Genomic DNA, 27,507 nt, shown 5'->3' with positions numbered 1-27,507 from the left:
GTGAAACTTCAATGTTTTGCTTCTTCACGGCGAATCGTTGCCGGGAGTTGAGCTTGTTAAATCTTTGCACACAGCTCCATCAGAAATAACAAATAGAACATTTTTGGAACAACAATAATAATAATAAAAATATTTCAATCCCTTGATTGCATAAGAGTGCAAACCCTTTATATAGGGGGTTGTAGTTGTTGAAATGTAACCAGTCACATCCCAAATCATGAACGAAGGTTATTTGCCTTCTCCAGACATCAATTATTATATCAATGATTATTCCTATTTAATATCAGTTCATCTAATATAACGAACCAGATTTCAGAGAACAAACGTTCAAACTGCACAACAGAACCTGAATCCATCTGCTGATTGTCACAAATTATCCGCTGAGCTGTTTTAAGTGTCCGGACACCTCTGTCTTTCCTACTTTGCAGTGGGCACAATTCTTTCAGTTTCTTCTCTTGTATTTTCCTTGCTATTTTACTGTCTCTTTCTTCCACGAGGAAATGGATCCACAGCCAAAACCCTGCGTTTCTGCAGTGTCACTCAGTGTAGAGAGAAATACTTGCACAGCTCCAGTGCACCACTGCAGCAATCGTTCTCAACAGCAGTGTGCAATGAAGTCATGCTGAGGTTGTGAGTTTCCTGGAGAAGTCTCGCCTGTGTTTTCAGCTGCAGAAGATCGCTGTTGAATTTATGTTGGTTCTTCTGTTACTTTTTCTGCTCGATGGCCTCTATTAAATCAGGCACACCTGCTTCCTCGGCAAGTTACTTTATCGCTTCTCACAAACCAACATACTGCAGGCACCTCTAATACCGTCACTGCTTGTGGGCCACGTGTTCCTGCTGTCAGCCTACTATACCACGTTCATGCACATCTAGAAACATTACTTCTCTAGTACAAGAGCGAAAAATGAAATGAAAACACAACCACTTAAAAAAGGGTAGTGCTTTGCTGTGGCTTCGTTGGTAAAAGTGCTTAGGTAGTAAACAGGACATCCTAGGATCAAATCCCAGTGGTGCCTATATTCCTGTCTTTTTGCACCATTTATCAGTATAGACAACATGCTTCTGCATTAAGTTTAATGGAGGTGTTCATTTAGTTTTTGGCACAACTTGTTTTTAAAAAAAATCCACACATTGTGTGTAAGTCTTACATGTGTTCTGTCACATCTGGGTGTTAAATTAATAGATGTGTTGTGTTATTTAATATGATTTGACTCCACGCTTGTGTTTCTCGGGAGACAGCAGAAATATTGGGGATTTGCAGCTACAGAAAAATATATGAACTTTACGGGCAAATGTAAGGTTACGTTAAAGCAAAAAAAAATTATTATCACTGATGAGGATGGGATTCAAACCCCATGTGCAGAGCACAATATATTGTATAATCAATCACCTTAACCACTCAGCCACCTCACCTAGAAACCCACTCCCTTCAGACATGATTTGGCGCCATTAAGATGACCATCTTTCTGCATTCTTGAGGGTCATTTTCCTCTTCCACCTGTAATTTCACTATTTTCCTTGGGAGATGTCAAGTCACCAAGCCTGTGCTATGCTTCGGTGGCGGGTGTAGAGGACACCCTGTTGTACACGGAAAGCACATTGATCTCCTTGGACATGAAAAGTGCCAGATAAAAGCCATTTCTCATCCTGTCTCTTAGTATCGGGCTGCTAGTGCATTAAAGGAGGCAACTTGCTCGGTGAGTAGGCTCAACGCACACCGAACGCAGATGTCTCATGGCGGTGTGTCTAAGCTGCTATAAAAGAAGAGCGCTCTGCCGGGGCCATGACAAAGTTGATTAAAACACCTGTTTAATAAAGAGGAGATACTGGATCCGAATTCCAATGGTACCTTTCTTCCTGTCTTGTTTTACAGAACATGTAATTTGGGACACTCACAGAGGTCTTGATTTGGTTTAATGCGTGTATTAATTTCCTTTGCGGAACCCATCTTGCTTTTTATTAACCATATAGCTTACGAAAGATGAAATGCGAGCGAATTTTTTGTTCACCAAAAGCATGTAAATGAAAAAAAGCAAGGTGCAAGCATTTTTGTGGTGCAATCGGTTCGCGTGTTCGGCTATTAACCCAAAGGTGGGTGTTTTGAACCCACCCAGGGACGCACTTCTTCCTGTAGTAAACATCATCACCGCAAAAATTTTATTTTTCCGCAAAACCTGAACTATTTTGATATTTGCAGTAGTAAACAATTGAGAAAAGAGTCAACATTACCTGGAACTTCCAATAATTCCCGACATTGGCAACTTCCAAGCAGATAGTATTCACCCATGTTCATTTATGTTCCAATGGGTGGCGGGAGAATTCACTTCTACTCCCGTTGCATCTTCAGCTAAAGTAATTTAAAAAACAATGCAAAATTGTTTGAGAACTTGACAAGCAAAAACAACAGATCGCCGGAGTTCTATTTTAATATTTTCGTAAATTTACCTTAATTTGAATATAAATGTTAACCGAAGTGCTGTTCAATATAATGTAATGTTGTTGTACTTTTAAAATATTTTAGCTGAGGGTGAGAGGGGGGATATTACGCCTTGCCAACCATCTAAAATAACAGTAAAAGAGGATGGCATTTTAATAAAACTGGCAATCAAAAGAAAGTTACAATTTGTATGGTATTATGCTTAATATCCCTCGATTTTTGAAGGTCAGATGAGGAATTTGAAGAAAGTATCAAAGAAACAACGGCAATAGCAGAGGGCGTTGATTTTGAACCAGTGTTTGCACCTCAATAATCCATCAGTCTTCGCTTGACAGGCTTCCTCAAGATATTCGGTGTTCTATACAAAAAATCGACAATTAAGCGAAAATGTGACAAGAGGCAAAGACTGCGGTAGAGGAGGAATAAACTCCACACAATGACTGTATGTATACGTCTGTCTAATATTCGGCCCCTGCAGGGGCATCATATTCGCTGAACTGCCTGCCAGCGTGTGTACGGGCTTATAATTCAAGAATATCAATGGTCAGACGCTTACAACGGGTATTTGTGTTTGTATTATTTAGAGAATTGGAAAAAACATTTTCAAAACTACAGCTCGAATGAAATTTAAAAAAAGTTTATTTGTCTCTTTGCTGTAACAACTGTGCCAAAACTATTCAGATACATCAGAATGTAACTAGATTTTATTGGATTTTAGGAAATGTATTTTTGCGCATTTCTCTATACGATCAGAATACCTTCCTGTTTTCACCGTGTTTATTGTTTCTGCCTATGATCTCGGAAAGAAAGACCCAGTATCTGTTCACCGAAATATTCCAGGAGTTTGCTGTGGCTTGAGAGGAGTGTATGAAAGTAATGAAGGAGGGAGGACACGCGCATTCCGCACGGGGAGCGCAGAGCAATGAGCTGCGCCTGCAACTCTCCGAGTCTTTTCTTATACAACCTCTGAGTCCAGACACACAGCGTCTCCAGCCAGTGTTGAAGGTTTACAGTTCAGAAAACGTCTCGAGCAGAAACTGATCTTCCTGCTTTAGTTAAGGTTTGGTTATTGTGGGGGTTTAGCGCTTGTATCTCTCTTCTCTTACTAAACACTATCTACTGTAAAGTATATAAATAGAAGCTAAAATGCAGCTAAAATACTTCAGTAAGGCCGAGCAGATAGGAAAGTTTAATAAAAATGTTATATGATCTATGTTCTAGTTGCCCATATTTTTTTAACTCTCTGTTCGAGCTCTGATTTAATCCTCTCGGCTCCTGCCGCTGTCACCGGGAGAGTGGCTGTATTCCGTAGGGCTACAGGCTGATTTCACAATGCCACATTTAATTAAATACAGGAGAAACCGCAAGGAAATAAATGTTTTAATACATCTTCTTCTGGATTTATATTTCGGTCTTTCACCTTTGAATGCATACCTTGACCGTAAATCTTTACTCGATTACAGGCACCCCAAACAGTTCTTAAGGGAGAAATCGAAGCCTATTTGACTTTCTGCTAATCACATTGAAGTGTTCACGAAGCATTTCCCTGCCCATCATGTGCCCGCAAGCCGGTTTCTCCGTTTTCTTCTTTCTGTCGTTGTCAGCGAGCACAAGACAGGAAAAATGCAAGAGAGGGAAAAGCTGTCAGGAGTGGGATTTGAACCCACGCCTCTATTCAGAGACCAGAACACCCAAGCAATGGAAAGACAGGAGTCCTTGAGTCTGGCGCCTTAGACCACTCGGCCATCCTGACGAGGTACGTAAGTTGGTGTGTTAAAAGGACCAGTAGTTCACAAAACTGAGAAATGCTTTGCCGGAGAAGCGCCACGTTGCCTAATGTTGCCTAAACGGATCGCGGAAATCAAATATTCGGATCGATTTAGAGTGTGCTTTACAGCCTTTGTGTAATATTTTAAATTGTTTTAAAAAAGTGTGTACTGTGTACTACGTTTAGGACTAGTTAGTGTGGTAGAATATGGAGATCATCTCCAGCTCTGAGCTCAACTGCAACAACAAGTCGTGCTGAACAAAGTCAGAGTTCAGCTGAACCTTTGCTCAGTGTGGTGCTCAGGACTCAGGAGTATTGTTGTGGTTCTAATTAGCACGAACTGCAGGGGCTCTGAATCAGAACATTTCAATTTATCTGTTCAGTAAGTTAAAATGCAGGACACGTTAAAATCGGATTATTACTGTGTCTCTGTCCCGTTTGTATATAACCGAATGTTTAAAAGATACCAGTAAGGACACACAACTACTAATGCGGTACTTATTGGAAATAGTCCCAAAACAAGTACGTCCGGCAGCTGGTAGACCCCTGTAATAATTTTGCAGTGACACTTTGAAGAGTTACACTCTATTTAAATATTAATTTACTAAATTTCAGTTCTCTTTTCTCACATTCCCTGGCATAATTGAACTCTCACTCTCGCATACTAAAGGTTTTACATGCATTAGCTGTGATACAGATTCTAATAAAGACAGAATGAAACAGTTTGTTTTGTGTCTCATGGTGATCCTCTTCTCGATCCAAATGAAATGTTTAATATGATCCCTCGAGAAAGAAAAGGAGTTAATTTCCGCCTGGAATGATTGATGCTCCATCAAACATTTTGTAATATCTCCGGAAGTTTATACAGTAGAATCCTGGTTTGTGGCTTAAATTCAAGGTAAACAAGACTAAGGAAACGAGTTGGAAACGATGTCAATCTGGGATTTAAATCATCCGGAACATTTCAGTACATTGGACAGTATGTGCCAGAGAGCAGCTCCTGACATCTGTTGATAGCTCAGTTGGTAGAGCAGAGGACTGTAGCGGAAACAAGAGGGAATTCTTAGGTCGCTAGTTTGACTCCGGCTCGAAGGAAGGTGCCCTTTGTGTATTTCATTCAAACAGTTAAAATAGCCGATCTTCTTTTACTCAGACTTTGATCAAAAGCTCAATAAACGACGAAGCAGAGGCTCTTGTTCCGAATTCAGCTCACGTCTGATTGTCTTGTTTTGGCCAAGATCTGATCTTTGAATTCAGGGACTACTCTGTCTGCTTTGTACAGTAATTCAAAAGTAGATACAAATGTCACATTTTTATTGTAGATATAAAGGTGTTCTGTTTTCAAAGGATAGGTACTTAATTGGCTTTATGATTTGGTTTTGATTTTGTATCGTTGTATTATTAAGTTTGTGCTTTTTGTGTTTTTAACATATTGTGAACTTATTTTTGAAACAAATGCTTACAAAGGCAGACATGGCACACATCTCTTTATACCAGCGGTGAATTGTATATTTGTATTAAGTAGAAGCTACTGCGCACTTCTGGGAGTATAACAGGTTCGATATAAAGTGGCAAAAATATAAAAGGGGAAAATACCCCAGACTGGGTGTAAAGGCCTCGTTGTGACTGTTGTTTTATTGTTGAACATGGCATACTGTGCACAAAATGTTGCAGAAACACAATCTGATAGTTAAATAATTATTATTTTAATAATTTGATAAGTATGAGGCCCCGGATCCAAATATTCAGCTCTGATTTTTTTTAAGTGATATCTTCCCTTCCTCTGGTAGAAGTAACACGATGTGAGTAATTGTTTTTTGTTCTTTTTTTTTCACGTTGCGATCCAAAAAGCCTCAGATGCACAGTCTGACAGCAACCAAACCAGAATGGATTCTGCTGGGAGCCGGACTGAGCTCATTCTTGCTCCCTGTGCTGAAAACAGAATTAGCTCTTACCTGAGCACCATCTACAGCTGCTGGATTGTACTCTACGTCCTTCTGCTCCAGCAATTATTTTGACGAAAGACAGATCACTTGTACGCTTTTAACCTTCTCGCAGCTACAGGCGAGACTGAAGCTGGCGATATCAATGTCACGCCCTCTGCAGCCAGAGGGCGCTCCTTCTCTGTCCTGTCCCTTGTTTCCGGTCTGCTGTCCTTCCGGTCCCTCTCTTTCCCTTGGGCTATATATTTCCGGGTCTTGCACTCTGTCCTCGCTCAGCATTGACGTTCGGATGTCCTGAGACCCGCCTAGCACCAGGGCGCCCCACGTCCGCTCCCTGAGGGCATAGGTTTCTATACGGCATTCCTGAACTCTTTGCACTATGAGCCCGGGCCTTTTTCCCGTCTCGCCGCTACACATATGGGTCTTTTTCCGCTCTCCTGCTCCCCACGGTTAGTCCCTTTGGACGTCCGTGACAATCAAGGCACGCACTGGTACACCGTCTCTAACTTTCACAATTGCGATAAACATTTTTTTAAGACCTTTGAAAAACTAGATATAGATATAGATAAAACTAGATTAAAAATATGAGCTTTATCGGTTTTTACACTAATCAATTTTGAATCAAATTTGATCTTTTTACATTGCATTTTACGTTGAAATGTAGCATGCATACCTAATCCACCAACGGACAGAGCAATATTTTACGTTGCCTTCCAGAGCTTCCAACGTGTGATGGATTTGTATGGGTGTCTGTATGATACCACTACAGCACTGGCGCAGGTGCAAAATCCACTTTCACACGACTTTTTCAGTGTCTTCTCTCTCAAATGGACCGAAGCACAGGAGCCAATATTAGAGAAAGCGACAGGTGTTTAAACAGAGGATGTCCCAATGTCTGGGACAACGCATTGTGATTTTGTATAAACGCAAATGGTTTCTCATTTAAAAGCCAACAATATTCTTTTTCTCCCTGGCGCTAATAAGCTACCACACATGCAAGCTGTTGTGTGAAAGAAAATTCATATGTCCATAGGAAGGCAGAATAAAATCCAGAACTGTGTTGGTGATATCGATAAACAGGGCTCCTGTTCACAACAAAACTTTACTGTATAAAAAGTTAAAATTCGTAAATATATATTTTTTTATTATGGCTTTGTCATTTACTGTAGTTATTCAGGAGAACATTCTGTTAATCGTATAGATGAAACGTTTAATATATTCAGGTGGGTAGCTACGTCAGCATGCGTATCTGCAAAGGAACAAGTAATATTGTAGGTTTATTCCATGCTGAAAGGAGAAAACAAACCTGAAGAAGGTTTCACAGCTGAAACGTTGTGTTTTCTCTCTTCTCTTTTCAGCATGGAATAAACCTATTACTTGTTCCTTTAATATATTGTTCGGTTTGACTCAAAATGCTTTACTACTACAAGAGAGAATTATAGTATGGAGGATGAGACACATTTATGATTTCTTGGAAGAAAATGTTTTTTCTTTGCATTCGAAATGAATCGAAACTTTAGCGCGACACACAAACCCTTTGTCTTTTTTAAAGATATAATATTTTTAAACCGACAAGTATAGAAAACGTTTTTTTTTACTAAGCAATTTTGGCCGGGGGCGATGTATTACTAGTAGTGGCGCTGAGGTCACTATGGTGCAGTTGAGCACCGTAAGATTAGGGCCAGTGACGTAATGTATAACGCATCTGACTTCGGAACAGAAGATTGTAGGTTTGACTCCTGCCTGGCTCATGTTGCTTTTTTAACACGGTACTGTCTGAAGATCAGCTCCTGCTCTGAGCTCAATAGCAATGCAAAACTGTGCCTAACAAAGCTGGCGAGCAGCTGAACTTGTGCTCAGTAGTCAGTACGGTGCTGAGGGTTCAGTACTGGCGTTGTTCTAATTAGCACGAACTGCAATGGCTCTGAATCTAACCATTTCTATGGAAGCCCGTTTCCGCCAGGGAGTAAAAATAAAAACGCGCTATGGTATCTCAGAATTCCAACTTAGTAACTGAGAATTGCGACTTAAAAACTCAGAATTCCGACTTTATATCTCACATTTGGGACTTCGAAATAACCCATTTTTCATTGTCTGTCCTTTTGTTATTGTAACGGATTCGGGTTCTAGGGCTTGTGCCCTCGCCGCTCCCACCCTAGTTCGTGCCTCACTGCATTGGCTCGAACCCAGGCCTTGCCAGCTGAGCTAAAGGAGAGTTTCTTTTTAAAGTGAAAAAGGACATACAATGGAAATATTTAAAAAGTATAAGTTTCAGCTTTTATAATTGTGAATTCTTCTGGATGTGAAGTGTCTATTTCTGTATCTTATTTCATCTTCTGTCTTCGTTTTTGTATTTCTGGTGTTTAAATAAAAAAAAAATTAAAAGCCCACCGTCCAGTATTCCATCTGTGTACTATGGAAACCTCACTACCGGAAATGGGATTCCATAAAAATTAGTGTAATTAATTTGATTTTTATCAGGGCACTGTACATGACAAGTCTTCAGGCTTATTGATCCTATGATCTTGTACGATTCATCAATATAGTGTAACGGAACGGCCAACATACAATTTTTAGTTCAGGTGGGTAGCTGCGTCAGCATGCGTAGGCTGCAAAGGAACATGTAATAGGTTTATTCCATGCTGAAAAAAAGAAGAAAGAAAATATGTTTTGGCCGAAATGTACCAGTAAACTTTACATTAACAATACCAGCCAACGGTACATTATCATTTCACACCGGTTCTACAGGAATCTACAGCAGAGCCCTGAGTTGACTCCCAGAGTCCCACTGAGCCCATAGAATTCCACATCACCCATCACTCCTGCACACAGTCCGCTGAGAGCGCCTGTCCATAAACTACTGGATTGAGAATGGGATCAAATAATTCCCCATTTTCTTAATTCTACATCAAAGGACTGTTAAAGGTCTATTTGAAGGCATCGATTCGTATTCTTAAACCAGATGAACGCCTGGAATAAGTTAATATTACTTATAAATAGTCGTGCTACAATACTCCAGTTGAAGGCACGCTTCTAGCTTTGTGGTACTCTGGTGCGTCACAAATTTATGTTTGAATTTCTGTGGATGAACTACTATAGGTGTACCCTCGCTCACTTTCTTTAGCGACAGTCGTTGCTCTTCATCTGAGTGATGTATTTGCCTGTTTTTCAGTTCACTTCCCTGCAAGGAATATTTACCTCAGAGCTCTCTTTCACAGACTGCAGGCGCTATGTTTGTTAACAGGTGTTATAGTGATGACATCTTTCTGTATGATCAGGACAGGAGCTGCAAGTCCACTGTGTTGTGGCTCCAGTACAATTTTAGCTTATTATTAGAATACTTTTTAACAGCGACAGATTCTTAAGATCACGAGGTGTTTACGATATTATTTCAGCATTAAGCTGTTACTACATTCGGAACTGTCCCATAGGATTCAGTGTTCTATTAGTTTGGCACTAAACTACTTAGTCTATTGCAGGAATTGTACTTAGTCCTGTCCTGTAGTGTCCTCTAGAGAGCAGCAGCTGTTTCCTTGGGCTCATTGCAATTGGGAACATTGTGATTACTGAGCAGGGGACTAAAGTCAGCAGACGAGCGAGTTGCAAATCGGTATTAATCTGGCGTACAGAGCTGCATGCTAATCTCTGGATCATCTCCAGTTAATGTGATGCTGTTCTTACCTTGCAATTGACCCAATCTGACTACTGGCACCAACAACCCTGTTATTAATAATAAACTTCTTGTGTACCTACCGTGATACATAAGTTTGGTGGAGAGGTTTGGCAGCCCATATTCAGTCAAAGGTGTGTGTACAGATCACTGTGATATACAGGCATCAACAAACTGACATACAATATTAAATGTTTAACTGATAAAACCCAAATGAACCAAACCTGAATAAATTAGTGGTGGAAAGGAGTCTTTTTATATAGCAAAAGGTCTCTGATCCTTTGGTAAGAACGATGGGTATATAACCCATTGTCCTCAATATTAGAAATGAATCCTTGAGCACTGCTGTTGTACCAACGGTCCTCAAAAGTGCTGCCACTTCCCCAGTCCCATAAAAGCCTAACATTACCCTTTCTTGCATAAACTGTAGAATGTGCCTTCACATTTCAGTTGCAGTTTAATCTATTATCACCCTACTCCCCACTTCATAACCTTCAGTCTTCTAATTCTGGTCTCCTAACAGTCCCCCAAGCCCATCTACACTGTATGGGGGACAGGGCCTTCTGCTGTTACGCCCCCAAGCTCTGGAACTCTCTGCCCAAGGATACCAGAGTCACCTTCCCTAAACTCCTTCAAATTCAGACTCAACACCTTGTTCTGTAGAAGAGCCTTTACTGAACTGGTTCCATTCTTTACCCCTCTGCTTCTACTTTCCTTAGTACCGCCATCCATGGTCTCCTCGGTCTATTGGAATTGTTTTATCCTGTGTATTCTTATTGTAATTATGTCAAGTGCTTTGAGAAGCCACCTTTGGAACCATTATATAAAATAGTTTATCCTAAATCCTTGAAGCTTTAATAGGGCAGTGCAGTAGGGTTAAGAATTAACAGTGTTAGTGGGCCAGCAGGATTTGTGCAAACTATAGGTAGTCACAAAGGAAGACTAGGATTCACTTGAAATTCATGACATGGGACACTGAAACAGGGGAGAGGCTTTGTGTAGTAAGCGTTCAGTCTCAATATACACAGCTTGTGCTGCTGGTAGAGGTGGTTGTGAACACCTGTCTTCCCAGTCTAGTACTGGGATCTCCAGTCTGAATCCTAATACTTCCCATGACTGTCCAATACCACTACTGTGAAACCAACACCCATAAGATAAGACCTCCGAGATTCTAACTGCACCATTATTCACTGATGTTTGTGCACCAGTATTGTTCCTCTGCTAAGGAAGGGAAGGCCTACTTTATACCAAGCCCCTGTTGACAATTCCTTCCTTGTGTTTCTTTTAGTCAGTTTGTGCAGCCTAGAATAGGACACCAGATCTCACTCTTACTGGGCACTACAATAGCAACTCACACACCATAAGCACTACCCCTCTCGGAAACAGGAGGATTTCCAGTATATTGAACACCTCTGTCTCTCCCCCAGTAAAAAAAAGTCACACTGCCCTGCCCAAGGAATAGTGCGGCCATCTTCCCCCAGTACAATGCTTTATTACTCCAGCCATTTTCAGTCCTCATTGGCAGCAATACGGGAAGCATTCTTGAAAGGGGAACCCCCCACAAATACTTCCATTGATTAATGGGTCTCACTTCCCTTGAATTCCTCCACCCCATTCAAACCTATAAACCATAAAGAAACAAGGGCAGGCAGAAGGGTCTTTCACAGCTTTATTGAAATGTTGCCATTACAAGGCAAGTGGAGGCAGGAGAGTCACAAGGGCCAGGCTGGAGCGTTCATTCAGGCACCTGGGGAGGAAGAAGGAGAACAATCCAGCTGAACTGCAGGACACCCACCCCTCCAAGAGCTCCTCCTGCCAGACCCTACCTGTTCACTGGCCAACATCTCCAAAGTCCTCTGCTCCCTCCAAATCCTCACTGGTGCTCTCAGCATCTTCACTGGAGCTCTGAGGGTCTCCCTCCTCATCCTCAGTCCAGTCAGCTCCCACATCCAGAGGACCCTCTACTGGTGCCACAGCCACCCGACTGCTGGTCACCAGGCTCCTGGTACCTGTGGACAAGCAGCACCCAGGAGTGAGGGATCCGCTATACCCAGAGTCCCACAGTGATGCTACTCATCTACACAGTCCCTTTGTCCAGCATGGGATCATTCCTCAGTTGTCCAAGCATGGTTGTCTCTTGGGCAGAGATGCATCCACAAGGGATAGAGAACCAGACCCACCTTCATTCCGACTGCCAGCACACCTGGACTCACAGCAGGCACAGACCTCATGGTCACCATACAGCTCCTCCCACCTGGAGGAGAGGAGGACAGGTGAGGCCTCCACCTGGCATGTCCCAGAGCACCCTCAGCAGGCTCCTTGCAGAAGTACCTCTTCGCCTCCCTGTTGTAGGTACAGGACTTGGTCCCTGGTGTTGCTTTAGCAGGAGCCACAGCCATGACACAGTGCATGTACAGCTCAGTCACTTCATGCTGCAAGAGGGAAAGTCACAGCATTAAGGGATCAAGGCCAATAGAGGGACAGAGAAGGACCTTCTGCCATCTGTGAAGGCAAGCTGGCAGCTCTAGGCACTACAGCTGCCACGGTCTGGTTCACATCTAGATCATGGATGGAAAAGCAGACAATGGATCAGTAGAGCAGGAAGGCTGAGTGGCTTTTGAGAGCAGTACCTTCCTGGACAGCTTCTTCTGGAAGAGGAAGGCATCAATTGTGAAGCGGAGCACATCCTTCTGCTTGGAGGGGACAAACCTGGACAGGCAGCCATCTGCCCTGCTGTCCACCATGCACCTGGGGACAAGGACAAGGATGAACCCCTGCAGGTTCTCGGGGCTCCTACCCACCTCTCCTCCCAGAAGGGGCCGTACCCCAAGTTGTCGATCACAGGAAAACGGGGCTGGGACTGCTGGTCCGGTTTCTCCGTTACGTAACACGAGTGGATGTACAGCCTCTGCTCCACTGTGGCAAAGTAGGCAGTGGCCTGGAAGTACATGGGCTGACCCAGGAAGTACTCATCCTTAGGAGAGAGCCGGACCCAGTGGGCTGGAGAGAGAGAGAGGCAGCATTACACCTGCACACAGCACCCCCTGCAGGCAGGAGGAGCCACTCACTCAAGGAGCTTACAGTTGGTGGTAAGCAGCACAAAGCTGTGCTTGTTCTTCAGGTCCTTGAAGAAGGTCCTTCTCCTGGCCCACGTGGGGACATAGCCAACCTTGTAGGAGTAGTGGAACCTGCAGGACAGAGGGGATGAGGGGCTTCTGGTCACTTTCCCAGCAGCTTCTCAGCAGCAGCAGAGCCCTGCCTACCTGTTGTAGGAGCACTTGACCGGCACAGAGAAGGGAATGAAGCGATGCACAGGTGCACTGGAGGAGGGTGGGGCATAGCGGAGAGTGTTGGAGTACACCAGGCGGCCCTGGACAACCTGCAGGGTCACAGAGGAAGGGATATTCCCAGGAAAGGCAACCCCGACACTAGCCCTACAGCTCACATTGATACACTGCATGTAGATGAAGACCCGCTTACCGATCGCTCGGTGCCGCACTCGTGAAGCCCGTAGATGAAGTAGAAGTAACTGCGTGTGGTTCGGCTGACGCTGCAGTTGCCCAAGGTCACCTCCGATGGCCGACAGCTGAAGCCGAACAGGAGCCGACTGACCCTCACGTACATCCTGCTGGAGTCGCACCACACAGCCACTCCTTGGGTGCCCCCGATGGCCGGGCGAGCCGGCTGCCGCCCTCGCTGGGGAGGAAACAGGATGCTCTTGATGTAGGCGGGTAAGGGGCGGCTGCCGGCTTCGGGCTTCATCTTCTCCTTGTCGAAGTAGGGCGAGTACGCGTCTCTGGACACGGGAAGGCGGCGAAAGTCGGGAGCCAAGGACTGCGAGTCGTTCTCGCTTGCCGACAGGTCTTCGGAGGGCGCATCTGCCAGGCTCAAGTCCTCCGACTGGGCTGCGTCTTCAGGAGCCGGGAGGTTGGCCTGGAGCGCTAATTCCCGAGAGTCCCAGCCAGCCGGCCCGGCAGAGATCAGTGCAGGGAGCCCGGCCCCTGCGCACAGGCACAGGCACAGCACAAAGAGAAACGAGCGCATTGCCAAATTGACGTCCCGCTAAACTGCTACAGAAGTAAAACAAGTAAACCACCAAACTGTGTTGAAGCAAGAGAGCATAAAGTGTGAACGCGGTGACTAGGTTTTTATACTAGCAGGACTATGCTACCACACACATGGTCACACTACCGCTCAATCAACACAATCAATTACATACAGAGACCCGGATTGTTCTCAGCGTCTAATTAGAACCTGCTTCCAGTCTGAGGCGGGACTCCGTGAAGCCGCCTGAACACTTTCCCGTGCGTATCTGAGCTCAGCGGAGGAGTTCCACGCAATTTCGACAGAATTAAATCACCCACACGTGTAAAATTTGCTCAGATTAATTTATTGTTCAATTAGTTTCTAATTTCCAAGGACAGTGTGTTAAACTCGCTGTCAGACAGAGTTCGGAACATGCGACACGTCCGTCCACACTTTCTTTTATCGAGGGGGCTATTCTATCAACATGTACCGTAATGAAAATAATTTTACTATTTTTCATGTGTAATTGCATGTCACATTAAAATGTGTAATACAAGCATTTCTTTGCTTCCCAGTAAAGAAATACTGATCAGCTTTTGACATGATCTGATAATAATTTGTCTGATTTTCCAGAGATTGCTTTTGCTTCGCAGCACTGAGAACCAATGGAAGCCCGTTTCCGCCAGGGAGTAAAAAAAAACGCACTATGGTATCTCAGAATTGTGACTTAGAATCTCAGAATTGCGACCTAAAAACTCAGAATTTTGACTTTTGATCTCACATTTGCGACTTCGAAATAGCCCATATTTCATTGTCGGAGTTCTGAGTACCAAGTCGCAATTTTGAGTTACTTAGTCGGAATTCTGCGATACCATAGCGCGTTTTTTTAACTCCCTGGCAGAAACGGGTTTTCATACATTTCAATTAGTCTCATCAGTGTAGAACAAGTTAATGTAGAACCATTGCTATGTCTGTCTCTTGTTTGTATATAAATGAATGTCTTTGACAACTTAATGTTAGTTTTTAATTTAGTTTTACGATGTAGGTCATGCGTTAACATATGCACGAGCATACGAAATGTCTCCCTCTTGATTCAGCTCATGCTCCATAGGAGTGAAGCGATTTCTCCTGCTTCTCGTACAACCATATCAGAACAGAAGCCCGTGTCACCCAGCTCTGATTCAAGAGCAACTCACATCTTTAGCCCCTTTTTTTATTCGTGATCATAATTTTCTTAAGTTATGATCAATATTGAACTTTTTCTACATAAAACGACAATAATCAAACATGCAGGCAGACTTTTGAAAAGTATTAGGAGTTGACAGGGTGCCCCTTTGGAATAGTCGTCAGAAAATGTGAGAAAAGGAAAGTTACCTAAGCTCTCACACACAGCATTAGAGATTGGAATCTGATTGTAAAAAAAAAAAACTACCTGTCTCCCCTTCATTTAACGGTGCTGTTGTTTTTATTTTACATATTGTTAGCATTTTAATGAATTGTTAAAAGATTGATACACAAATCGCTAAATAAGAAAACGTAAAAACCCAACTGTAAGCAATTGACCATTCATATTCCTGAATTTTAAATCCCTATGTTTATCTGTGTCCAAGTGCCTGGTGCAGCTATTTTGAAAGCAGAGTCTATGATTTATTGCGGAAGCGCATTGTTGCCACCCAGGAAAAAAATCTTAATTAATAAATACCAAATTATCGCCTAATTACGAGATAGCAACGATATCATATGTGTGTATGAACAACCTGTTACATTTGTAATGGCAGTACCTACAGGCTATCGAAAGGTTTGCTGGCACTGTGGGTTTAGTTTTCCTGACAATGTGCATGCTGAGAAATGCGCACGGACTGACTTTCTTCTCGTAATGAAAATGTTACCGTTTGTAGCTCATATAAACACAGTTTTAACCATTAGCACACTCATATATATCCTGAATCAATAACGAATGTGACCTAGAATCCATTGTACCGCTTCAAACTGAAAGTCAGATATTTAGTCTCAAAACTACATAACTCAGGATTTTTTTTCCTTGATGGCAGCATTGGCTTCTGTTATTTAGATTCAACCACTGAAGAGGTTGGTTTTGTGTTTTTAGCTATTGAACATAACTGGTAAGTTTAAGTCAGTTCTTGTAACTCTTTCCGCTCGAAAGCGCTGTATTAATACCGGCGCACCTGACTCCACAGGAAAGTTATTGCTGTTCCCAAACCAATGTACTGCAGCTTGTGGCCACGTGTTCCTGCTGTCAGCCTGTGATACCATGTTCTTCCACCGCTAGAAATATTACTGCTCTAGTACAGTAGTAAAAGAGGAAACAAATGCAAACACCGTTTAGAAAAAACACACACGTCTCAGGCCTTAACCATGACAAGGATGGGATTTGAACCTAGACGAGCAGAGCACACTGGATTAGCAATCCAAAAAGTGACTCCCGTTTAATTTTCTTTTCGCTTGCTCGATGTGTAGTACGCTCCTCAATCCTTACAACCGATAAACAAAACGGCTTCATGTGCCACAGCATTCTGCTGCAGGTATGGTTTGCACCGTGTATTGGGCGAACCCGAATGAAATATTTCAAATATGTGAAGAATTTGACATTATGACAGCTGTCAGCAGAGTGGCGCAGCAGAAGCGTGCTGGGCCCATAACCCAGAGGTTGATGGATCGAAACCATCCTCTGCTATCTACACTTTATGCACGACTGATAAGCATACCATCAGTTTAATGAAGTGCATTAAAACTGTTTTTTTCTCTCGTATGTATGAAAGCTTCACACTTAAGGTACTCTTTCATCTTTACCAATAGCAGAAGCCCAAATGTATCTTTGGTTGTTCTGCGATCCTTCATAGTTTCCTCAATTCCTTCAAATGAACATCCATATCAAAGCAATTATGTATATATATACATTACAATTAAGGTACATATTAAAAATATCAACGCACATTTGTATAATGCTCATTTAATGATTGTCAAGGATTGTCAAGTTCTCCAACAAATCTGTGATCTAATTTTAAAATATTTTTGCTAAGGATACAACAGGTGTATAAATGAATTCTCCTGACAGCCAGTTGAAGATAAAATTCCACACGTGAAAATGGTTCTCTTGAACATTGACTTAGGTACTTAATTGTTTACATGTAGTTCCACACGAGTAAAATGCACATTTCCTGCAAAGATCAAGAGGGTTTGCAAAGAAATCCCATCAAGTTTAAACAGAGATTATGGTTATAGCGGAACAATCTGAAGCGCATCCCTGAGTGGGTTTGAACCACCAGCCCTTTGTTTAACAGCTGCACAGAAACACACTCCCGTTGTTTTTTTGCCATTCATACATTTGTAGTTAAAATAAAATACTGACATTTTCCTGCCAGCCAGTAGTATTTCTCCTGCACTGACCATGAATAACCAATAACTTTATTTCATCTTTCGCAGGCTGTAATCTACAGAAAAGGAAGTGAATACTTGTATTAAGCTAAATCATGCCGACGGAAATGCACTGCCATTGTTTTTCTCCACTTTTCGTTAAAAGGAGAAAAATCACTGGCATTTTCCTGCGGTATTTCTTCTGTCCTGATAAGCAAGACTTGTATTTTATCTTTCAGAAGTTGTTTGAATTTCTTGAAGTTCAGAAACAACTTGTTCCAGAAAAGAAATGAACACTTGCTTCAAAGTAAATCAAGACGTATGTCTCTCTCGCTGCGTGTGCTCTTATCTGTCCATCTCTCTCTCCTCTTCTCTCTGGCAGTCTGTGCAGAGTATCTGAAGGGGATGTAACACCACTTGGCAAAGAAGAAAAATTCTGAGGCAGAATAAAAAAAAACATTATTCTCTTCTCAGTCAGATTCACAGCTTAGACTCACACTCAGACAGAAGCTCAACTCCGTACTGCTCTCTATCCTCACAATCCAGAACCAGAAGATATTCAGACAATCAGTGCTGCTACATGAAAAATATCAGACAGAACAGCCTGGACTCAAGTCACATCTCCCCCTTTTCTCATTTCTCCCAGTCCTCTTAGAGACATAAAAGAGCTCCTGGTTCTCCTCTCTGTGAACTGGGCTCAGGGGTCACTGATCTGGCAGCTGTGGGCTCTGTTCCAGGGCAGAAGCAAGAAGCTTCTATTAACCCTTTCCAGGACTTCCAACCCTTCAGTATTACTTTCTTTACTGTATATCAGCCTCCAAACATGTTTTTTAAGTGTTTTATAACACAAGTGAGTGTGGAATTATATTAGTATTTATGTAATAAACACCAGTATTGACACTCTGATCAGTATATTGATTATTAGTAGCCTATGGGCCGATGGTCATGACTACAATAGTGACCAGTTGACCAGTCTGTATCTCTGAGCAGTGCTCTGGTGACTCTACACCAGCCCTGGGATTCAGCTGCTCTCACAAGTGTCTCACAGACAGTCTTATAAATGTACAATTAGATGAAGTCTTGTAACAGTTATACAGTTAATTTAAATCATCAGACTACCTATAGAGCTGAGAGCTGGGTGGAAATGAAACCAGGATACACATTTTAACCTCCAGGAACATGAGTCTGATCCTCCTGGCTTCTATACTCTGATGATTCATGTAAAACCCTTAAAAGCACTTATTTCAGGGACTCGTGCTCGTTCTCTACTGCTCCACATGGGTACGCTTTGTAACGCATTAATCTGTGAAGTAAACTTTTTTTTTCTGTTTAATGAATTTAATTCCTCGGTTTGTCGCTCTCCTCCTCCAACTGTTATAAATCGCCTCTCTTCACAGCCCGTTTTTTTGGGGGAGATGTTATATTTGTATGAAAAGCCCTCCGGGCTCCAGACAGGAGTCTCCTCCAGCAGAGACGCGCTCTTTTTTTTAATTAAACGTATAGAATTTACAAATATAACTACAACCAGAGGATCAGAAACAGGTACAAGAGAAAAAAACATTTAACCACCAGAGGTAATGAAGTAAATTATGTGATCAAATTGTATTTTTACATATATGTTTTCCTGGCTTTATTATTTCTCAATTATTTATAGAATTTAGTGTTTCAACATGCATGCATTTCCTGTATAAAATAAAAATCAGCACTCACTTTTTTACAAAACGAAAAAGACGCTTTTCTTTTTGCAACATTTCGAGTACCTCTGGCATTCCTGAAAAAGACACACAAAAGCAGCAGAGACGCGCTATGTTCTGTCAGAATAAGCGCTGTGACATCACAGACACCAGCCAGAGAGCCAGGATCAGAGAGAGAAAGAGCGCGGGAGGCGCACGGAGCACACGGAGAAGAGTTATTGATCACTTATCTATCGACAACCAATTATTTCAACTGAAGAACTGTAGAAAAATCGATTAACTTCACCGATTGGTGAGTACTGATTCTTTTCTTGATCCTGTTTAAATATCTAAAAAACAGTTAATAATAATAATAATAATAATAATAATAATAATAATAATAACAATAATTGCTTACACTTATATAGCGCTTTTCTGGACACTCCACTCAAAGCGCTTTACAGGTAATGAGGACTCCCCTCCACCACCACCAATGTGCAGCATCCACCTGGATGATGCGACGGCAGCCATAGTGCGCCAGAACACTCACCACACATCAGCTATCAGTGGGGAGGAGAGCAGAGTAATGTAGCCCGTTCATAGACGTGGGATTATTAGGAGGCCATGATTGGTAAGGGCCAATGGGAAATTTGGCCAGGATGATAATGACTGTATCGACCAATTACCATAGTGCATTTAGGGTTAATAATAATAATAATTGCTTACACTTATATAGCGCTTTTCTGGATACTCCACTCAAAGCGCTTTACAGTAATGGGGACTCCCCTCCACCACCACCAATGTGCAGCATCCACCTGGATGATGCAACGGCAGCCATGGTGCGCCAGAGCGCTCACCACACATCAGCTATCAGTGAGGAGGAGAGCAGAGTAATGAAGCCAATTCATAGATAGATAGGGTTAATAATGTTCAATCCGAAATTAAACAATGATTATTCATATTATTATTTAGGTAACTGTATCCTAGAGCTAGAAAATGATATTTCAAGTTCATAAATGTATGTAAGTAACAGTTTAAATGCATTTTTCCAGTGTTTATAAATCATAAGAATGGTAACCAAGGCGACAGGCGCTCCGTCACTGCACGCGTTTAAGTGTCTCGCATTTGTCACAGAGAGCGGTGTGACATCACGGGCAGCAACTAATACTAATATCAGTGTCTTCATGTTAATATTAGTGAGAGTACAACTGGTAGTTTTAATGCTAGTGTTCATATGAGTATTAATGACAGTGGCACTACTTATTGTTTTAGTTTTAATGTTCATATTCATGTTAATATTAATTATAATTATAGTGTTACTGTTAGAGTATTAACACTAGTAGTAATGTTAGTTTTAGTAACAGCATTACTGTTATTATTAGTAGTTTGTGTCAGTGTTAGTGATAGCGTTACTGTTGTAGTATTAGTAGTATTTATATTTGTGTTAGTTATTGTGTATCTGTGGATAAGTGTGTTTGTGGTATCTGTGCGTGTGTGGGTGCATGTCTGGAAGTGTGTGGTGTCTGTGCATGTGTGGGCTGTTAGTTTGTGAGCGTGTGAGGTCTCTGAGTGTTTGGTGTCTATAAGTGTGTGTCTGTGAGTATGCGTAGTGTCTGTTTCTGTGAATGCATGCCTGTGAATGTGTGTGTATGGTGTGTGTCTGTGAGTGTGTGGTGTCTGTCAGTGTGTAGTTTTATATTTGTAAGTGTATGTGTTGGTATGTCTGTTAGTGTGTGTAGTGCCTGCGTCTATGTGAGTATTAATGATGATAGCATGTGTGAGTGTATATATGTGAGTGTGTAAGTGTCTGATTGTGTGTATAAGTGTGTGATGTGTCTGTGATTGTAAATGTGTGTGAGAGTGTAGGTGTACAGTATATCTATCAGTGTGTGTGAATGTGTGTGTAGGTGGGCTTGGGTTCCACTGATGTGTCTGACAGAAGTGACCCATCAACAGGTGTTGAGTTCCAGAGCCGCTTGCAAATAAAAACACTTTCTAGAGTCATGACCAACATCCAGAGAGCTGTGAGTTCACTGTTTTTATCAGTATTAGTAATAACGACAGAAGTAATTCCCACGCAAATGATTATTAACCAAGACAGACATCAGAAAATATCGCCTTTGCAATGATGTCACACCTTTTCTTCATAAATTTTCTTTAATGACAGGACATTTCTGTGTCTGAGTGTCTACTGCAAATAGTGCGACAAGCCATTTCTCTCCAATATTTTCTGGTGCGGTTATTTATCGCATACAAAATATTATTCTCATTAAGAATATTTTACCTGCAAAGTCACAGTGAAACTGCTACGGCGAATGAACTTTTTATGAGTGGAAAACATTCAGAAGACTTAATGGCTCCAGGGGAGGCTTGAACTTATAACCTCAGCATGACTCCACTGTGCACAGCTATATAAGTAACACAGACTGACTGATTGTACCACTAGACCTGTGCAAGGCAGGCTTTTACACAGATTGTAAAACTGGCACAAATGCAGGGTGAAACATGGGGTTTTGGATGTGGATACATCTCCACATGGGGGAAAGGGATAGTAAAATATCAAGGAAAATATAAGAGAAGAAAATGAAATATATGTGCTCACTGCAAAGTAGGAAGAGGTGGTGAGACAAGCAAAACAGCTTTGCAAATAATGTGAAGCAACATTGTTTTGTGTCTATCTGCTCACGAATTTCGCTTCATGTGCCTTAAGCTGTGCAATTTGTATGGCTGTTGAATGAGATTGGTTTCTTCAAAAGCCCGGTCAATTGCCAGTGGAGAGCTTGCCATGCACACCTTCATGAAGACTCCTTTAATTGTCAAGGTGCCTCCTTTGCATAGAATAGTAGCACCAACACTAAGAGAAAGGATGAGAAGTGTCTTTTATCAGGCTATTGCAGTGTTTGTTTGACTGAGGATCCTTGTGTGCTGAACTGGCCTCTGGAGAAGTGTAGTGCAGTAAAAGAGAAGGTTTGTGTCACTCAAGACTGTCACAGAACAGAACAATACAATTACAATACTTTTATGAGAGTAAATATTACTGGTGAAACACAGTTTTTATAATGGTGAAAACAGGAGCACCTTCTCTACATTTTTGACTGAAATATTTAAACGACAAGAAATACTATCACTATGTAATTCATTAATGCAATTTAGCTCCTCTAAATGTTCTAGTCTGGTGAAACAATGCATAGAATTAGGTGACAATATCGGAATTAATTCAAATGCACAAGATAAAGTTTCAGCAACAAAAATGCGCTCGAAAATATTTTACAAGAAAGAAACCTTAGATTCACCTTAAACAACATTCACCCTCTACGTTAGCAGAGAACAGTAGGACAGATAGTGTCACTGGACACTGCGTCACAGAGGCCGATCTCTTCTCCCTCATTATGCAGGCTTACCCACTCATGATGAACTGTCCTCCAGTGATACTCAGCTGCCATCACCGACTCAGGTTTCAGACTCAGTTCTGTCACGCCCTCTGCAGCCAGAGGGCGCTCCTTCTCTGTCCTGTCCCTAGTTTCCGGTCTGCTGTCCTTCCTGTCCCTCTCTTTCCCTTGGGCTATATATTTCCGGGTCTTGCACTCTGTCCTGGCTCAGCATTGACGTTCGGATGTCCTGAGACCCGCCTAGCACCAGGGCGCCCCACGTCCGCTCCCTGAGGGCATAGGTTTCTATACGGCATTCCTGAACTCTTTGCACTATGAGCACGGGCCTTTTTCCCGTCTCGCCGCTTCGCATATGGGTCTTTTTCCGCTCTCCTGCTCCCCACGGTTAGTCCCTTTGGACGTCCGTGACAAGTTCATGTACATATTATACCTTAATTGTACCTGCCACTGCATTACAATCATTTGATCAAAACAACTGCTAGACAATTATCAAATATTTCCTTTCTTCTTTTAGCAGATAGAAAATAAGTATTTATTCCTTTCCTCTCCTACCAGTCTTTGCAAGCCACCCAGTTTTCTCTGAGCCAGTGTGAGGTATGAGGCAGTCAAGAGCACTCTAAAGAGCTGGATTAAAGCTCCAGACTCTTTGGTGACGTAAGTTGGAATCCCACTACTGCCAAATATCTCCAACTATCTCTGTGTTAAGAAGCACTTAATTTTTTGTTGTTACATCCCTTGATTTAAACCAATTTCATACCAATACATTTAAATAACCACACTGTTCTTACGGCATTGCTCTGCCTGGCAAAAAAATAACATGACACCTCCTTTAAAACACACATTTTCTATGGAGGGAAAAGGAGAACTCGTGCCATTCAAGCGTGATGTCATTTTCTCACGCTCATTTTAAGATGCTTGTGATCGAATCTATGATCCTTATGAGTGCGCTCACCCTCCATAAAGGTACCACAGATATAATGTGCCACGTTTTCAGAGAATTGCTTTAAATACAGGTCAGAAGAAGGCGACAAAATGTCCGCTAGGCAGTTCAGCGATGTCAACGGTGTTCTCTGTTGTTTAGGTGTAGAGTGCCAGCCGTTACAACCAGGAACCAGACAGTTTCAGGCATCAAAAAGACTTCCCCAAAACCATGACTCTCTCCTTGCTCCGATGATGGCATTTAGACATTTCCTGCAACAAAGCCACAATACGGTCTCCAACAACATGAGTGAAAAGCTTGTTCCCTACCCCTGCAATCCTTCTCAAAGAAGGACCAAGTGTGCTCAGTGTTAAATGCACTGTTCATTATTAATAATAATAATAAACTTTACTTTATATAGCACCTTTAAAGGTGGCTTCTCAAAGCACTTTGCAGAATGAGAACAATACAATGAAAAAATACACAAGATAAGCAGGATGAGAATACACAGTTAAAGGAGACAGTAGATGGTGGTACTAAATACAGTAGGAGCAAAGGGGTAAAGAATAGTTCATTAAAGGCTCTTCTAAAGAAGGAGGCTCTGAGTCTGGATTTGAAGGAATTTAGACAAGGTGACTCTCTGATATCCTTAGGGATAGAGATCCAGAGGTTGGGGGAATAACCGGAGAAGGCCCTGTCACCCGTAGAGTGTAGACGGGCTTGGGGGACAGATAGGAGACCAGAATTAGAAGAGCCAAGGTTGCAATTAGGGGAGTAGGGCAATAAGAGCTCAGACAGGTACTGAGGTGCCAAGCCATGGAGAGGCTCATAGGTGAGCATGAGGATTTTGAAGTTGACATGAAACTTGACAGGAAACCAGTGCAAGGACTACAGGATAGGAATAATGCGATCACTGACCAAAACATGCTAAAACATAAAAAACCTGCAGAAAGCTGTAACACATGCATATCCTTTCATCCTTAAATTGAGCTCCAAAAATATTGGCAGTGATTGGCCTGGTGTCTATGAATAGATACCACTGGGATTCACACCCAGGATCTCTTGTTTTTTAGTCAGACACACTAACCAGCTAAGCCATGGCACCAAACATGCAAAATGTTATCTACAGCTTCAAACATCTGTGAGAAACAGGCAGCTTTGCAGTGTTTCACCTGCTGGCTCAAAAGGTTAACCTTTTCAAAGATGAAGATCGGGAGAGGATTTCTTTGTCAATTCAATCAAACGTTTCAGAAATGCTGAAAGATTGGTGTGTCTCATGCGCAGCACAGGCTCTTGTTTGCTTACAAATAGAATTAATTTCTTACTCCAATCTACTCAACTTCAATTTTTGCAAATCATTTTGTTTAATTGCTTCCTACTGTATACTGCGCTGATTACTGCACTGTTCAATTTACCAGTTGATTTTCATTTCTTGTTTTGTAAGACAAAGAGGCTGTTCAAAACGTTACCTCACACTTCAGCTGCTCTTTTATTTCCAAAGGCGCAGAGAGAGACACTACAACAGGTAACACCCTGTGAGAAATATCATGAGCATCTGTAAAACCTCTCTACCTGCAAACTCCCCACACTGACGTGTGAGGAGGGTTTTAAAGGGACATTTTGAAGTGTAGAAACATTTTATCGTTCCGTAATTTTCTGTGCAGTTTGTTCCCCTTCAACTATGCCCAACAACAGAGCTAGTGTTTAATACGACAAGAGGAAAGGCACACTGCACATCTGCAAAAGATCACATCCGAGTTTAGTTACAGCAACATCAGAGATTGGAAGGTACAGTTGGTAGTTTCAGATCACTTTTTTATTCAAGTTTCAAGCAACCCTGAATACCTTCTCAAGAAAAATGTGAGAATCCCAGCTAAATCCAGTACGATAGCTGCACTGATCTACAGTATACAGTTAGAACACTGTTTGTGCGTTAAAAGAAGACACACCGCCCAGAGCATTTCTAAAACAGGAATTACACATTTCGGAATGCGCCCTCCTATATAAATTAAATAAAAGGTCCGAAGTCTGCTCCAAAGAAGAACTATATTCAGAGCTGCCAAAGAAGTTGAGATTTCAACAAGTGACAGGAAATATCTCATAAAACGAAGGTACAGTCGTTTCCATGTCGGACAAGAGCTAAAGCCCAGTGTTCTTTGATCGAGTAATGTGAGGAAGGAATGTGCTGCAGAAGGTAGTGTGGCTGCGTCGTCTAAGGTGCTGGATTTTAGGCTTCAGTCTTTTTGGAGGCATGGGTTCAAATTCCAGGTTCTTCTATGTTAAGACCTTGCTTCCGATGAGAATTTAATCAGTTAAGAATTTATTTGACAGTCTGTCGGGAGATTGCGATATCTTTCAAGATAGTCTTTGTCAGCTCAACATCAAAGCAGAAAAAAGCTTTAATTTGTCATCTCAACAGAAATGCTCATTGACCCTTTCAGCTTCATGCGGGTAACAACAGCTGCCGAGATAACTTTTCAGTCAGTGCGAATCGTAGTGTGCTGTCTATTCTATTTAATATTGCTTTTGGCTTGTATTCAGCTTTTGTCAGTGAAACTCGAATGCTCTGCTTTTTCACACCGAATTGTCAGCAGGAGTACAGTTTATGAAATCTTTGCACACAGCGCTCCATCAGAAATACTTTGTCCAAGTTTAGAAGAAATTGTGGGATTCTCTGCATGCGTTCACAACGCATACCTCAAACAACAACACCATTCAATGGGAAATTGATTCTGCTTCTTGCTGTTGTTCCTGTGCTTGCGGTAGTTATAAAGTTGAACGCTCTTCCACCTTCTGCTATAGTATTCACGGGTCGGCTTCATCAATTGGCTCACAAAGGTCAACTGTGATTCAGGTCCGGAAAAAATCAGCAGCAGTGTCGTTATTTTGTCAGTGGGTATGGCCGTCTTTTAAAACACATGAAAAACACGAGTTTGTGGATTTCTCCAAATAGCAACGGCAAGTTTTAAACCTGCGATAAACATTCTTCCAGTTGAATAGTTTTCCTTCAAGGAAAAGGCAGCACAACAGGGAGAGTCAATATTTAAAGACTTCAGCATCTGTATTGGATTGCTTGTATGCAGATATCGCTCAGAATCCCTAATATTATTCTCCCGAATTCAGTTGTGCAGTGCTTTAGCTGTTTCAGAGTTTCTTTTATCGACACTGCTGTAGTAGAGAAGTGACATAATCACAAACGCAACCATTTGTGCTGGCTGTTTCACTATAAAGCTTTGTTAACTATCACATGATTTTAACTAATTTAACGTCATCTTCAGGAAGGCAAGAGAGCGCTGCACACTGAGCTGAAAGCTGTGTGAGCTCCTAACTGGGTGTCCTGTGCTGTTACATGCGCTCTCATGTAGATTATCTACCTGCAGCCCAGTGACAATAACACCTTGAACTTGTTTCGCATTTGAAAGAAAATGCTAAAGAGCCTGAAAAGATTGAACATTTAAAATATCCATGGCACAATTTGAAAAATTGAAGGACAATACATCAACTGTTTTGGGCGTTCACAAAAGCCTCAGAAACACAGCTACCCAAACAGGTACTTAAAACCTGGACCCCCATATTGGAAATCTGATGCTTTACCGACTAAGATAAAGACACGACCTGCTAAGCGCTCTTCATAGTTCATAGTTTCTAAAATATTTTTCTTACTTTCTTACTATTGATAGAAGATGTATTTAATTTGATAAAAATAATGATTACAAACATTTTGAGACAAGCTGTTTATATGCATGCTCTAATGAAGAAAAAGTTAAGTGTCTTGTGATGTGTGTGCACATTTCTCAAAAATTAAAAGACATCATCTGAACTGATTTTTTCTACTTTAAATGCTTTCCTACTCTTGAAATATTTCAGTTAAAACTTTTATTTTGAAGTACTTTCCATTGATATTAACACTAGTCCTGATGAATGATCGCTGGGATTTGGAACCAGGACCTCCCGTTAACTAGACAGGTGCTTTAACTTACTAAACCACGGCGCCAGCAGAATGCTCCTCTTTTACAGCCATTTGGACACACCGCTGTGAGACATCTGTGTTCAGTAAGCGCTGAGTCTGCTGGCTGAGCAAGTTGCCTCCTTTACACACAATCGCAGCCCCGACACGAAGAGAAACAAAGAGAAATGGCTTTTATTGGGCATTTTTCATGTCCAATGCGCTTGACATATCCTAAGGGCGACAGAGTTCTTTTACGACACTACTTTTTCTTTTTTTCTTCTTTCTGTTCTCTTTGATAAAAAAAGAGAAATCATCAAGGGCAAAATTTCTTTTTTTTCATGGAGAAAACGTGCAC

General features: G+C 41.8%; 2 protein-coding genes and 1 non-coding gene across 3 annotated transcripts in view; all 3 read right to left on the bottom strand.

Annotated features, from left to right (window-relative positions):
- The window catches only part of LOC148825762 (uncharacterized), a 232,396-nt gene that overhangs the window by 115,490 nt on the left and 89,399 nt on the right, over positions 1-27,507 (bottom strand). The window lies entirely within an intron of this gene.
- Positions 4,083-4,193, bottom strand: trnal-caa (transfer RNA leucine (anticodon CAA)). The gene is made up of 2 exons: positions 4,156-4,193; positions 4,083-4,128 (listed from the first exon to the last, which is right to left on the bottom strand). It is a non-coding gene; the product is annotated as a tRNA-Leu (tRNA).
- Positions 11,652-13,865, bottom strand: LOC148825765 (zona pellucida sperm-binding protein 3-like). The gene is made up of 8 exons (XM_088926140.1): positions 13,302-13,865; positions 13,085-13,200; positions 12,903-13,009; positions 12,647-12,821; positions 12,452-12,569; positions 12,153-12,253; positions 12,002-12,075; positions 11,652-11,830 (listed from the first exon to the last, which is right to left on the bottom strand). Exons 1-8 carry the CDS (start codon positions 13,863-13,865, stop codon positions 11,652-11,654), a joined length of 1,434 nt encoding a protein of 477 aa, XP_088782266.1.

The sequence above is a fragment of the Atractosteus spatula genome, chromosome 10 (genome assembly GCF_055471065.1).
Source record: "Atractosteus spatula isolate fAtrSpa1 chromosome 10, fAtrSpa1.hap1, whole genome shotgun sequence".
Taxonomy (NCBI): Eukaryota; Metazoa; Chordata; class Actinopteri; order Semionotiformes; family Lepisosteidae; genus Atractosteus; species Atractosteus spatula.
This window is presented reverse-complemented; position numbering and strand designations above follow the sequence as displayed.

Bases quoted from the DNA above. Each gene is read 5' to 3' on its own strand.
- LOC148825765 (XM_088926140.1), bottom strand. From the start codon at position 13,865: ATGCGCTCGTTTCTCTTTGTGCTGTGCCTGTGCCTGTGCGCAGGGGCC. The intron at 12,570-12,646 runs GTACGGCCCCTT...CCTTGTCCCCAG, and splicing joins CCTGTGATCGACAACTTGGG to GTGCATGGTGGACAGCAGGG. The intron at 12,076-12,152 runs GTACTTCTGCAA...CCTCTCCTCCAG, and splicing joins TACAACAGGGAGGCGAAGAG to GTGGGAGGAGCTGTATGGTG.